General features: G+C 37.4%; 1 protein-coding gene across 1 annotated transcript in view; it reads right to left on the bottom strand.

Annotated features, from left to right (window-relative positions):
* LOC104832467 (chromosome unknown open reading frame, human C9orf3) overlaps nucleotides 1-15,740 on the bottom strand; it is a 181,277-nt gene that overhangs the window by 61,786 nt on the left and 103,751 nt on the right. The window contains exons 12-13 of the mRNA XM_010568670.1: nucleotides 15,566-15,628; nucleotides 14,838-14,921 (exon numbers count right to left, since the gene is read on the bottom strand). Coding sequence (XP_010566972.1) covers nucleotides 14,838-14,921; nucleotides 15,566-15,628 — 147 coding nt within the window. The remainder of the gene's footprint in view (nucleotides 1-14,837; nucleotides 14,922-15,565; nucleotides 15,629-15,740) is intronic.

Raw genomic sequence — 15,740 nt, 5'->3', positions numbered from 1 at the left:
CTGGCTTATACACAACATATTCAGTCCTTATATCTTGCTCAGTTCAAACATATATTCTCTCCCTGTAGGGACTGCAAATTTCCAGAATGAATGCTACACATTAAAAAAATGAAATAACTAACTAAAACAAAACCCCAGAGTAAATAGTGGAAAACTTGACCTTTTTTCTTTCTGGGGAAATGCCTTTAAAGCCTGCAAAAGATATAAGGCTGAGAGAACTAGCATCAACTCAGAGCCTCAGATGTTGGTATGCATCTTCAAATCTATCCTATCCTTGGCTTTTGCTGAAACAAAAAAAGATTTTAAGCAATACCAACTCTTGTTAGCTGTTTTAGCAGCCATTCCTACTGAGAAGGAATAAGGAATGGCTTACCTCACCCAAAGCACTCAGCAAGCTTTAGATACAGCTAATTTTTAGCCATTGCCAATCTTGTCCATACTTAAATCAAGAGAAGAAAGGCTCTATTTAGCCACTGTTCTCCCCAGAAACCCAGTCCAGTTATTAAAACGGTCAGCATAAGGTAAAAACATTTAATCTGGGTAAACAATTAAGAGTTGCTCTATTTCCATTTGGGTGAAAAACCCCCAAACTATTCTGCAACAGCCTACTTTGTTACAGAAAGGCCTACTTCAAAAGCACTAGTCCTCAGAAGATGACTGCACCTTCCTTTAGTGTCCAAAATGACGGGCCAAGCTATTGGATGGAGCCAAAGTATGTACTGGTTTTTTTGGCCACATGTAATTCCCACTTCCAAATTATGATCCAGTTTTTATTGCAGATTAATTGAAGATACATTCATGAGGTGTCATTCATATTTGAGCTAAAATGAAACCATCACATTCGTAACATAATTTCAGTTTTTATGTTATAGCTTTTTCTGTGCATCCAAAAATGCTTAAAATCCTTCATAAAATTAACACAGGCACATTCATGGAGAATTGGTTCTCTGCAGTTTACATTACTTGACAACATTATCTTCTACAAGAACAGATGAACAACAGTACAAAAACAAAAGAAAGAAGGACAAGTGTATCACTAGTAGCACAGACTTGCTCCATCCAGAAAGATGTATTCACTTCCCATTTATTCAATTAAAAAGAACAAAACAAGCAGACATTAACCTTTTATCGTCTCCCTTTTTTCATAGGCAAACCAGAAAAAAAAAAAGAGCATAGTAGAGGTTTAAATCAGGTAATGGACAGGTATTCATTAGAGTACTGTATCTATAAACATTATCTGGTTAGAAATGGATTTTCAACCTCATGATAGCCTTTTTTTGCAAAGGGAGAAAACAAGAGGTTGCTGAAATGCAAGTCTTCCCTAGAAAGTAATGAGGAAAATGAGGGTAGGGAACATGGTAAGAAACCAATGTGAAAATGCAGGCTGATGGGATGTGATGCAAGACAGGATATGGACAAAAGGAAAAAAAAAAAAAAAAAAGGACTGCATTCGCTATGTGGTACTCTGGAGTGACTGACTTAACAATGGTGTCACTCTGCCTTTCACTTCCCTCTAAGCACCCTGTGCTGCTAACCCTGGCACCAGCAACGGAATAATCCAGCAGGAACCGTGGAGAAAACTCAAGTGTAGATGGGTGACTGACTTCCAGAATTTTTAACATTTTTTTCTCTAATCACACAAACTTGTCAAGTATATGGTTATTTCCAAAGCATAGCACAATTCAGAGTTGAAAGAAAAAAACCCTGTGGTATGGTGATGGGTCATTTAAAAGTTTAATAGAAATTTCTGCCTGAAGTGGCAGAAGACAATGTGTATTGCATGGTTCTCATTCATAATATAACCTGAAATACTGGCAGGAATAGCTGCAGCACCCTGCCATTAAGAATCACAGCAATACAGATATAAAGCAGGCCAGGGAAACAAAGGGGAAGTCCATTTGGCCATTGCCGCATCACAGAAGATATTGGCTAATGTATTTCAAAAATACAACTGAAGTCTAAACATACATCCTCCCTACCCCCGCCCCAAACCCCAGAACATCGTCTAGTTGAAATACACAGGATAGTTGTATGAAGCTTCAGGTATTTAGAAAAAAGGGGAAAGCCCTTGTGGGGCGGGGAGGGGGGAATCCTCAAACAAAGGAAACTCGGGCAAAGAAGCTTGAGGGGCTTGTTTTTTATTTTTAAGATTAAAAGACTATCTTTTTATCTATGTCCCTTCAAGTCCCATAAATAAGAACCTTTTGTATCCTGAATATATTTTTGACCCAACAAAGAAAACATACATGAAAACAATTTGCATCCCAGTTGCCTGTTCTGTCAGTCACATGCTTCATAAAAACTTCAAATAATTCTTGTCTTGTAACCATGCCTAATTTAATATGAAAGTCAGAATTTCAGCTCAAACCCTCAGGGGAACTCAGCTGGATTTACTGTTAAATCTTTGCCAGTGCTTTGGAAAGAGTCCGCATTGCAAAACACCCACCCAGTCCACGCTTAACTAAGCCAAGATGGCAATAAATTCAATAAAATGGAAAAAAAAACACTTGCACTATATACTAGTTTCCAGAATATGACAGATATCCTTGTAAGGGCATCCTTAACTTGACATTCCCTCCATATGTCTTTTCATTCCCATTCCCCATCTCCTAACATTAAAATCAAATGCAACATAATTAAGTAGCCGAATTCTCCTTACCTGTAACTTAAAGCAACTTTACTTCTATGTCCAGTTTTGGAGTGTTTTATGGGCCAATGGTGGGGCTATTTGTAATATTCCCACAGGAAAACAGAAGGCTCCCCAGTGGAAAATGCAGGTACCGGACGGGGAGAGGGAAGACAAACAGAAAACCTTGAGCTTTGACTTTGCTTCTACAATTCCTTTCCTATGCCTACTTAGCTCTCCTCAGCCAACATACGAGTAGAAATGAGCATTACAAAATCTCAAGGATATTATTTGTGTTGATAACACTTCATGGCTTGGTCACTTCCCATTTTGTGACTTACAAATTTATAAAAATTGTAAATATAATTAGAATCTCAATAATGAAAGTGATGGTATATTGATCCAACTTCTCTCACTTTCCAGTTTTTTCTCTGTGTAATTAATACTGAGCTATTTGGGTTTTTTTAAAATCTGTAGGTGAGTAATCCAGAGTTTATGTTTCTGTGTCCATAATCAGGTTTCCATAAACTTTAACGGATACTCACAGTGTTATGGCCAACTAAAATTCACATAAAGGTCTTCAAAAGTAACTCTTTTCCATAGCAGATTTGTTGAGTCACAGGGGATTTTTATTCTGTCATGAAAAGACATTTTTACAACATTTTAATCATTTGGCTTATTCTAAGGTTTAAGGGTAATAAAAACATTCATATGAAGATGACTCAGGAGGAGATAAGCTGAAAAACACTAGCTTTTTATTGATGAAAGGAATACAGTCAAACACTGGCTAGCATATGCTTTGGAAACATCAAGTTGTATTGCAAGACAAATATGGGTAAGATACTGAAAAGCTGATGTCTAGCACAAAGAACAATTAACATTTCAATTGCCTTACTTGAAACCATCAGTCATTGCTCTGACACCAGCAACAACAAACAGGAACTCGTGCAACCTAACAGTCACTACATCTACCAATCTCAGTATGTTTTACAAATATTAACATGGCATCACAAGCAACAAAACACTTAGCTAAGTATATTTTTACATTACAAAGATGCAGAACTTGAAACCGCTTACCTTCTCTACATAGCACAGCTTACGTGTGTGGTAGAAGAAAAGACAGTAAGTTTCAGTAATTCTGCAAGCCTACGCATGTTTAAGACAACACCTCTGTAGAAGTTTCACAGATTTTGATGCTGGAAATGGAATAAGGAGCAATGGTAGGGGTTACAGAAACACACCAATGCACTCAATTTCTCTTTAGTTTAAAAAGAGGGACAGACCAATTAAAGTGGCAGCAGCAGTGCCATGACCTAGGTGTAAGGCTGCATTGGGACCTAGAGCTCACTTCTCAGCTGAATGCTTAGATCGGAAATAAGCGGGATGTAGGCTAAGAAGGAAACCAGAATTCCTGACTCCCAATTGCTCAGCCATCTTTCTGTCACAAATGTGATGTCATAAAGACAACATGATTATGGAGCAAGACAGTGATCTTTTAGACATGATCATCTCACTAGACTGCAATAAATCAAACCACTTACTGTGATTTAGACCCACAATGAGAAGAATCATGGATACATTGGGGAGCACTTTCTTCTACACCCAAACAGTTCAACTATGACAATCCAATAGAAATTGAAGTTTCTGAGCACTTTCTTCAAAAAAAGCACAGGCACCCAAAAGAAAGCAAAAAATCGCAAGCAGATGGCACTATGGAAGAACAAACAATATTGCTTTCAGGCCTAGCCAAGGGATTACTGTTACATGAGGAAATCAAGGTTGACTTTTAAAAATCTAAAAATAATTCTAAGAATGCTTCCTGTCTCAATGCTCTGGACAAGAGAAAACAAATGAAAAGACTTAGTGTCTACACGCCATCTAGGTCATCGGTATTACACAACCTCCCTTTTTAAAAACACTTCAAACAAATTCCTATACAGGACATTCACAGGCTTTAACTGATTAAAAACAAGTGCAAGATATGAAATATAGCCTGGAAGTACAAAATGGCTTGTTTTCGGAAAAAGTCCCTGTGTCCCTGACAAACCATAAGAGAATCTGATAGTCTGACCAGATACTTTTAATTAAATAGAGCTCGTTAAATATTTACTTACATGCCACTTCATACCAAAAGGCTAGCTCACTACACAGGACATTCACACAAGATACTTAACTCTGCATTTCTTGTCTTACATGGTTGCAAAGCAACACACTCCATTAGGATAAGCATACCTCTATAGCAAAGAATTCTGCATGCAATTGTTCTTTATCATAGGTTCCAGCTCTGCACTACCTCCAGCCTAATAAGACAGGAGCAGACTTGTCCGTCATACCTCTTTCTATGCTGTGCAGACACAACACACAGGCACATTTCTGGCTGCTAAACTAAGTATCATGCCTCCGACGTCCTATCATACCGTGTCAGAAAGTTTTACAATTGAAACTATTTGCACTAAAAAACCATGATTTAGCAAGCTTCTATTACTTATTCTACTCTCCCTTTGTGTGAAAAGTTACAGGACTGCATATACTCATCCTTTAAAACTTATCCTTTAAAATACACTCAAAGCCAACACTTACATTTGATACTTATAATCAGAAACCACTAATCGTAGCCTTAATTCATAACTAGAAAGTCTGTTATATTACAATATATAGAGAGATAAAACGGAACCTCCCATGCTCAAGTTCAACTTTTCAGTTACACTGCTATATGCACTGGGCCTTTTATAGTATTACCGGGGAGACTGAAGTCACAGCACTAGCTTCTGTTACCACCTCTACTACAGGGTAAAATATCACCAAGTTGTCCATACTTGGGCGCATAGACCACTGACTGCTTCATGGAAAATTGTGTGGCTTAATTCTTTAGTATTTATGACACAGAGAGCCCTCAGGTGAAGGTTTGTGTTATGACGCCAAGCTTGAAGACTGCAGTCCATTTCCTTGCCCTGCCCAACTTTCTTAGGTATCTTTGGACAAGCTACCTAGCATCTCCATGCCTTGCTTTATGATCTATAAAATCAGATAAACATTCTAATTTCAATTCTGAAGGACAGAGGATTTTAAGAGAGATGTTACATGTTTTTGAAGTATCTCATAGAATGCTAGTGAGGTCTTTACATTAAAAAAAAGCACTTTGCAATTGTTTGGTAGAAGCCTCTTTGTAAACACACAGTTGCATTAAAACTGTCTTCACACTACAGGTAGTATGTTCTGAGATGTCTAGAATCTCTCAGCTACTTTTACACAACTCAATCCTGCAACTTTGAGCTGCTGTAAAATTATGAGCAATGCATGGAATACAGAAAAGCATTCTGTTGTCACGTATGTTTCCCCTCCTGTGCTGATAAACAAGCATGGTAGTTTTACAAAGAAGAGCAAATGATTAATTCCTTGAAAAATATTACAGATGTTACAAAATAAGAGGGTGTATTAGAACAAACGTATGGTATATTAATTACTTTGACTGGAAGAAGTTTTTAAATGCACCTTCTGTTCACATATCCACATCTATAAAACCAGGTAAGCTGAAATCACTTCCCCTGGCTTCCTAGTCTCTTCAAGCAACCACTTCTCCTAAATATGAATGCCTGTGTTGCTTGTGCTCCACAAAAGACAGAATTCAAAACTTTTTACTTCCTTCTATTTCTTAATAAGCATTTGAAAACCTAAGAGGCTTACTCTGGGTAGCACCCAGAGTTGTCAAAAAAACAGGCCATATATATCAAGCCACAATGAAGGTAACTTTGGGTGATAAACTTAAAATTCCATCTCATGGGTTTCTCACACTATAAACTCGCGTGCACTCAGAAGGGCACCTACTTTTGCTTTAACAAGCAAAATAGGGGAGAGGAAATTGCAGGATGCAGAAGGAAATTGAGCCTAAGACAAATTAATTCTACAGTTATCCTCTCTCAAATATTATCTGCCCCCCACAACGGTTTCATCTATGCTGTAAAATATATATATAAAAAAATTCACACCACATGTCACAGTAAAAAGCACTCTGGGCAATTAGGAGAAGTCAAATCCCCTTTTCAGTCAGAAAGTGGTCACTTGGAAAGATCTTGAGGATGAATGACTAGGGCCTGGTTCAGCAAAGCATTTAAATACGTGAGTAGCTTCACCAAATTCGTCAGAAGTACAGCCAGAACAGAGAAATCTCTTTAACTTAAACAAAAACAAGACATCCATAGTTACTGCAGAGCTGGCACTGAGCTGGTCATCTTTTCTTTGAAATAAACAGGATGGAAACATTTGAGCATGGAAACATTTAATACTCTCTAGCTTTATTTAATTTCCTTTTGCAATATGGGTGAGAGAACATAAGCAAGACACTCATCAGTCTTCCAAGCTAAGTCCTAAGCCCCTTTTTTCTCAGGTATTTGTGTTAGGAGTGAAGAAGGAAACCAACTGCAAGGCAAGGCAAATTCATTATGTGGGTGTTCACCACATTTGGAGCATGTAACCTGAACAGTACATAGGATATAGTTCATAAAGCCAAAACATTAAATTCTGTAAGAAGCAAAAGTAATGAAATCCAATTTCTTAGGAACTTGTGTCTCATGACCAATCTGCCTCATAGGCTTAAAGTGTCAAGAAGAATGTTTCCTGTGGGTGGGACAGTTGTAACATCTTCCCCCTCATGCATCTGTTAGGATTCCCAGAAATGATGAAGCTTACACTTCTGCCTTGCATTTATGTGGACTTTCCCCAGAGCATCTCTTAGAGGAAAATGGCAGATTTAGAGCACTAACAAGTTTCACTGAAAATGCCCAATGGATGCCTAAATTAAAGGCAGAAAAGGGAAGAAGACACATACAGAAAAAAAAATGATTGCCTAAGCTTCTTTTCCATCAACAATTTTTCTAGATAAAAGCTTTTCTTGAAAAATTACTGTTAACTAGAACAGGAGCACAGGAGAACAATAAATTTCTTGTACTTACTGTGTTAAGCAAATTGTCACTGGCAATCATTTGTGAATCAAAACTATGGAAAATTAAAGGATCAATGCCCTGTGCTTCAAGAATGCTGTTGAGATATGGAGACTGCCTGGGTGGAGCTCAATGTAGGACAGGAACTTAGCTTAAGAGTACAAATAGAAAAGGAAAATATTTTCTGTTCACTCATCCATAGTGAGACTGCAGTCCTAATAAACCGACAGATATTGGACAGTTTGTGCCTTGTATCTCATCAGATCAAAAATATTTTCTATATGTATATAGCATAAATATAGAGAGATATATAGCATAAATATCCTATGCTATATATCATATGCTACTGTTGAGATACTGTAGTCTAGTTTCAAATGTTGGTTTCACAACTATAGGTTGTATAGGTATAGGTTTCACAAAACCTGTGAGCGAAGCATCTGATGAGATGAACTAGACAATTATGAGTAGTCACTTAATTTGTGCCCACAAGAAAAGTTACATAAAATATATGCTGCGCAGACCAAATGAGTACAATTTACACATCTTTAAGAATCCAATCCTGTCTGTTTAATTAAAGCAACAAAGAATGTATTTGCTTTTAACAGTGAGCTACCTTCCTGCTCGAAAAGAGCTTCTTGGGAGGCTGGAAGGGGAGGAGAGGATAACAGTATCGTAAATTGTACCCATGACTGCTTTAAGTACTATGGCCATCAAAAAACAGATTAAGAACTACCAAAACCTTTTTAACTGGTTTTGTAAAAGCTTCTGTGCTCATATATTTCTTTAAATAATGACGTCCATACTTACAGACTCCTATACATGTGCTTTTGCTATACAGTATGTGAACATAATCTAAACTGAAAAAAGACATAGCATGAGGACAATAACTAAGGCTGGTCATCAAAAAATTGTTAAGCCTATTTCTGACAAGGCATAATAAATATAAGACTGAAATAAAACACATATAAGACTGAAATAAAGTACACATTTGAGCCAGCAGACCATTAAACCTCCTTTGGAGTCCTTACAGTCAATCACATGAAGAAGAACTTGGGGACATCTAAATCAAGTGGATTATTCAGCTGCCATGCACAAGTGTATATTCTCAACTAGTAAAAAATCCATAGGAAATTCTGTAGAAAAACAGTTATGGAGCGTCTGAATGCAGCGTACTACTTTTTTCCAAATGTAGTAAGTCGCTCCAGTTGCAAATGCCCTGAAAGGGACAGCCTTCTTTCTGCTCCCAAAACTCACTACATCACCACTCAGAATTCACTGCGTAAACACTGGTGGGGGCAGACATTTGAGAAGTATTAAAAACGATCAAATGCTTTTTGGTTTTCTGTTATTTTGGAAAGAAAAAAACTGTTCTCACATTTTCCATTTCCTGTTTTTTTAAAGACAAAAGGTAGTTGTAAGCTAAGGTACAAAGAAGCACATTTCAACCACCCAAAATAGGGCTTTATAACTAGAAACAACAGCACACTGAAAAATTAGTGGCATTAGTAGATCCCAGTAATGTAATTCATCTTGTTAGTATCATATGATAACATGCACAAACATCGCCTCATTAAAATGCCTCCAGTGAGACAGATTGCCAAATAGTGTTCCATCACAGGCATCTAACTAATTCCTCCTACAAATCAAAAAGAAAAAACCTCTCCATTAAAAATGCCTTTTTCTTGTATTTTAAAGTGACCTTAATCTTTCGCTGCGCAGGATGGCTGCTGGCTTGGACTGCTATAATTAACAGTGATGTAATTTTCTGTAAACTTTAAGCTATTTCAACACATGGCCATGCTGGCCCGAGTTCTCCTAATTTAGAAATGGTCATCTCAGAGTCTGAAAGGGAGCATGTACATCATCATATGCATGGTGATAAGTTGGTTCATTGATTTAAAAATGTGGTCTGAATGTGGCCTAATAGGAACATTCACCCTTTGACAACATAATAATATCCATCTGGGAGACTCAATGTGAAATAAGCTATGCAACAACACTTCCTTGCTAAGAGAGATGGGTGCTATTAATAAGGAAACTAAGATCCTGACACAACACTACTGCAAGTAAGATACAGCTGATACTGGCATCAGAACTGGACTAATTTCTTAAAAATTATTATTATTATGGCTAACCCAAAAATTCCACTCAAATTCGTACATTTTTTACACATAGACATAGTATTTTCTTTTCTATTAAATGTTTCAAAGTTCACTTAAGAAGTACCACTACCCTAAAAAATAACAGGTTTTTTGAGCTGTGTAATTACATTTTCCAAACAATCCATAAATACTGATATTTTTTACAGGGATGCAAAACAAAATGCTGAAAATGTTTAGTTTTAATGGCTTGAAATTATATTCACGTGTATTCAGGGGAAAAGTTTTTAAAATTAGAGGCTCTACTTCTCAGATAGCTTAACAACATTTACTGCAATTCAGTTCTTGTGCATGAGGTGGGTACAGAATTTTCCATCCGAATCTCCGATTGCCAAAGGAACTGAATGTTATCTGCAATCAGTGAAGGCCAGCGCATACATTTACAGGGTTCCTAGAAAGTTCTGTGAGATTAATAGAGTTTGGAAAGCTAAGGTACAGCAAACAACTCCACTGAAGACTCTGAAGAATGCTTTAGTACTTCTTACCATGTTTCTTTTAGCTGTTAAGCACTATACAGTGCACAAGCTCAAAAGATGTATTTCAGATTTGATCCTTGCTTTGATTCTCAGTTCGGTGGATTCAACTAAAAAAGTTCACTTTGAGAAATAAAAAATACATGGTAATTAAAGTTTTAGAGTAATTTTAATGCATTATATGTTAAAATTGCTTTACCTGAATTAGCAGAAGCACATCATCCTGAATAAATTCCCTAGTTAAATAAAAGCTCTCTTTTACTACATTGTATTTTCTCCTCCCTACCTATTTTTTGCTGAGACTTCAAGACATTTTCTACTTGAAGTATAACACCACAACTCATTTTAATGCATTACAAGATGTGTTTCTTGTGTTTCAATTACACTGGTAATTCATTGTTAAAGGATGAAAGAGTTATAGCATTTAGCATTAGTCATACATATCACAACTGGTTTGTTTTTTAATTTTTTTTATTAGAAACTTAACAGCTATTTCAACAAAACCATTTTTGCTCAGGTTCTTAACAGAGCTTATGTACTCACAATTGTAAATTTCTGGAGTGAGAAGAATGATCAATAGCAACAACCAATAGGAAAACATCAAAGACAATCACATTTTTAGTAAACTAGCAAACAAACTTTAAACACATGAAAACAGTATTTCTGAGAAAGCAGCAGAAATTATTCTGGAAAAGCTGAATTATTCCTCAAAGTCTCAGTATAGAATCAAACTAAAACTGAAACTGACAAATGCAATTTTGGTAATTTTTACAAATCATCTTCCTTACCTAGTAGATATATATACACACACATGTATTTCAGTGCTCTCCTTAACTACTGTGTGTCCTTCGTATCTCATCCTATGACACTTTTTCTACCACTGGAATACTTTCAAAGCAGCTTTTATGTTTTAACACTGAACTTCATGTAAAAGTGAGTTAGTGTCCTAATAAAAAGATATGTTTCCCCTCAAATTCCAGAGTGGATGCAGACTGGGTGCTACAATTCCACTAGTCTGATGGAAAGATCATTTTCTTCTGCCTAACACTCAGCACTGGCATGGATAACAGAATCTTTTTTCAGGCAGGCACAGTCCAGTATAACAACAAAAATAATAGTAACACTTAGCATTTCTATCACACTCTTCATAATAAAACAACACTAATTTTAACCACTTCTTTCCCAGCTCTGTTCTACCTTCTCTAATTTTCTCACATAAACAACATTCTGTATTGATACACATACTGATTGCTAGAAGTGCTGACCAGCTAAATGACAAGAGACAGCGTTAAGATTAAATGAGGAGTAAAGAACGTACAAGAATAGGGAGGATGACAAAAGCAGAAATGTGAGGGGTGAGTGTGTTTAAAGCTGCGTATGTGCATGCACACGTCATAAGAAGAGTATCTACAGAGAACCATAAACAGAAAACAAGGTGAGCAAAAGATAATGTACAAAACAAAAAATGACTGAAAGTAAATAGAAAGTAATGAACAGTACTGAAGGTGACTGAAGCAGACAATGGAGAACAGAGAAAGAAAAGAGGGGTGAAAAAGAAGCAGAAAAGGAAAGATTGTAATAAAAGCTGCTAAGAAAAAATAAAGTATTTCAGAAGCAGAGCAGCAAAAAGGTTTGAAAGGAAAACAAAGCTCAAAAAAAAAGAAAAAAAAAGAGAGATCAGAAGCACAAAAGAACCAGAACCCTTAGTTACTCGTCTAGAAAGTCCTTCTCACCCACAGAATCTGTTACACTGCTATAACCCATCGTGTGTGGGTCCACACTGGAGAGCAGCACCACACCTTTCTACACAAGCTGCCCCACTGGTTCATATGCCCCTTGAGCGCAGTTAACACTACCAGTTACACAGTTCTTATCCAGCACATGGTATCTTTAAATGTTCTTTAAATACATATATGAGTATGTAAAGTCAGCTCCTACAAACTTAACTGTTTGGAAGGCAACTTTTTCAAGAAGCAATTCCCCGGCAGTTGTCAGCAACCTTTCCTCCACAATTCTGTTTCACTTATTCCATACAGAGTTATCTCTCTGTCCTAGATTTTGTACTTGGACGCGGAAGCAGTTGCTTTGATTTGGCGGTGTCTCAGTATAGCAAAGTCATCCATCTTGTATTAGAAATAGGACTTCCTATCACAAAGAAAAAAAATGATAGAGGAAAATCGGACAGCACAGGCACATGAAAGTTTAGAAGCTACATTTAATAAGTTAGTGCTTGTTTTGAAAGGATAAGCAAGATCAACACAAAGCTCAGTTTTCTAGATGTAGCAAAATATGTCAGTATCCTTATTTTAATTACACTTGTGATATGAGCTGGTACCAGCTTTATGACTTGTCTGTTTACTTACTGCTCTGCTTCTCACCTCCCTCTTCTCACTCCATGGTTTTATTCCTACCTCTGCTACTTTCTTCAAGGGTGCCTTACTTTTCCATTACATGCCTTTTTCTTTCTTGTTCTCCTGTTTATCTCCAAAGAAGTACTTAAACTGCTGTATGATGCCATTTCTGCTACAAACCAATACAGAGACAGCTAACAATGGAGAATTCGAGTGGAACAGAGGTTAGCAACATCCATATGACTGGGCACCACGACAACTGGTAAGTCCACAGTGGAAACCTAGCTGTAACCAACTCTGAAGCCAGACAACACAGTAAAGCTCTGCCAGCACCAGGGAAGTCCCTTGTCCTTTTTCTCTTCTCTTGTCCCTAATGGTATTGGAAAAGTCACCATTGCAATGACCAAACTTCTACGGAACATGAAGAATCCCACCCTCAGTGCCTAGTCAATGCTTTCACTACCAAACATAAGGTTATTGTTACGCCTTTTCCTTCCCGTGGGGTTAAATACCCTGCTGATGCAATGCTGTGAATCTGCACTGAATCTCCAAGAATTATTAATACTTACGGATATTAGAAGACAATGCAGATTCTTGCCTTCAATTTTAAATCACATTTCTGCTCACAGACCTTACTCAAGAATTATTGTTTAAGAAAACAGTGAGTATATCTTAGGTTTACACATCTTACAGGTTTTGCATTTCTAACACGGCAAGCCTAGATGCGGAAGTTCTCACTCTCAAACCTTGGAGCAGTAGGAGGAAAACAACAGAAATGGAGTTTTATCAGTACAAAGGGGTTTTGCACTGAGGAAGCTTTCTCCTATAAAAAGAGATGAGGAGAGGTATAACAGCATAAGGTACCTTTAAGTCTACAGTTGAGATGTAGCAGGGGACCTGCTTTGTACCGTTTAAAAATTACTTCAAAATGTATGCAGACTGTAGCTTGTACTGGGGCTATTTGTACTGTCAATGCATTTTGCTCACAAATTCACAGGATGATACATTTTTTAACTTAAAAAATTCATCTTCAGCTTAAAATAAAATGATTGTAAATACAAATGCTACACATACATGCAAACAAACAAACACACATAAGCAGAAATTGAATTATTTGTTGGAACAGTACATGCTATCTCTGTTTAGATCATGTCATTCTAAAGTACACCGCCACAGAACATCTTTCCTGAACGATGTACTCCAGTTACAAAATAAAAGTAGTAGTGAATTAAAGGACGCTATTTGGTCGTTTTTTAACTCACCATGGAGCTGGTAAATCACCCACACACAACAATGCACTTTGTAGACATTTGTCATATACTGCAATGCCCATACTAAGGCAACTCATCTCAGGAGTTGGCAGCCATGCTATCAGCAAGAATTTGGCTACAGAAACAGCAATGATTCATCATGCATTCTAGAAGCACTGTCGAAACAGCAAAACAACACAGTGCTATTTTAATCCTTTAAAGGTAACAAGGGTTTTAAAAAATAATTATAAATTTGCTTGTAAAACCAAAGCAAGCAAAACCCCCATAGTTGTAATAATGCATTTGGAAGTGCATCTTTATTCACGTTTTTTTCCTCCAGAGGCCAGAAACCAGCTATTTGGTAAAAAGTGTCAGCTAATTACTTACCTCTCTACATTGTGATTTAAATGGTCAACTCAACATTCTAGAACAAATGTTTCACAACAGCTAAATCAAAAATCACTTATTTAAAAATAGTTTAATTTAGGTTGTATTCAGTTTTTTAAATCCTCTGTAGTAATTTAAAAAATAACCATCTAGACACATTTTCATTAATTGAAATCTATATTGCAAATAGATCATTTTCAAACTCACCCTCTGAATGAAGAGTCAATAGGATAGTCAGAACATTTGTTTCAATGTACATAACACATCTATTATTGTCCCAATATCCACCGTGAAAACTGTTTCTCAGCTACCAGTATCTGATAATTTGCAAATAGTGGTGCAGGTCCTGTCAAAAGGTCTCAAGTGCTATTGATTTCTCTGATGAAAGCACTCTTTCTTCCTCAGAATGTTCCAGTTAAATACAAACATAGGGAAATTTTGTCTCCTAAATTATAGACATCTGAAAAGATTATTAATTTATTTCCATTGTAATTACATGGTGACACTGCAACTTTATCAGTAACACCCTTTTGCTATCACCTCATTGAAGGCACTAAATGAAGTCTGTATAGAGTTTAAGAAGGCGTCATCAGAAAGCATTTTGGATCTGCTGTCCTTTGTCCCATTACACAAACACACATCATGAACCCTTACCTTTTGGAAAACGACTTCATCCCGCTTTCTTTTCTTTTTGCCGCTTTTTCTGATCCTCTGGTTTGTCTGAATCCATTTTGTGACCTGGAGTTCAAAACCATAGTGCTTTTTTAGGAAGAAGATGCGACCTGAGTGCAGCTATTCAGCATTAGTAAGAAGCTATAAACAGACTCAAGACAATTTTTTCCATTGCTTCACTAGAAGGAGGAAAAGCACTTTTCCCATCTAGAATGACATGGTTTTTAGGTAATCTGGTTAGTTACTTGTACACGGTCAAAGCGTGAGGTGGTGTTCTTCATCTCAGAGCTTTCAGTTTAAGGCTTTTTTTTGCACAAAGAACATGTCTGATGCCAGACCTGGTTGCTAAATGGAAAGTTATCACTGCAGTGTGCAAAAATCCTGGGGAAAATCTCTGTGCTTTATCCCTTACACCTTCTATTTCAAGTAAGAGATTTATTTCCAGCCACCCACTCGAATGTTGTTCCAGACTACCAACGTCAAATTTAGATGGTGGGGGTTATTATTTAATAAAGTAGTAACACTTGGCTGTTTTTTCCCCCCACACAAGTATTTTTATTGCTAATACGAAAGCAATTTTTTCTTTTTTTTTTAAAGGAAAAGCGTGGCGGGGGTGGGGAAGAGGTGTCAGGTGGAAGACCGAAGGCGCCGATTTGCAAGGGAAAGAAGCGGGGGGCAAGGTAGCAGCTGCGAAAAGGCTTTCTCCTCACCTCGCCGCTCACTTGCCGGACGAGATGACACTCCTTCCAAGTCTCACCCTCCTCCAGCAAAGGCTACACGGGGGAGAAAGCGCACGGTGAGGCGGGCTGGCCCGCGGAGTACCCCCGATGCGCTGGGCTGCGCTCCCCCGGGACGGGAGGCGCCGCGGGCAGCCCGCTCCGCCCG

Source organism: Haliaeetus leucocephalus, unplaced genomic scaffold (genome assembly GCF_000737465.1).
Source record: "Haliaeetus leucocephalus isolate CR32 unplaced genomic scaffold, Haliaeetus_leucocephalus-4.0 Scaffold251, whole genome shotgun sequence".
Classification (NCBI taxonomy): domain Eukaryota; kingdom Metazoa; phylum Chordata; class Aves; order Accipitriformes; family Accipitridae; genus Haliaeetus; species Haliaeetus leucocephalus.
This window is presented reverse-complemented; position numbering and strand designations above follow the sequence as displayed.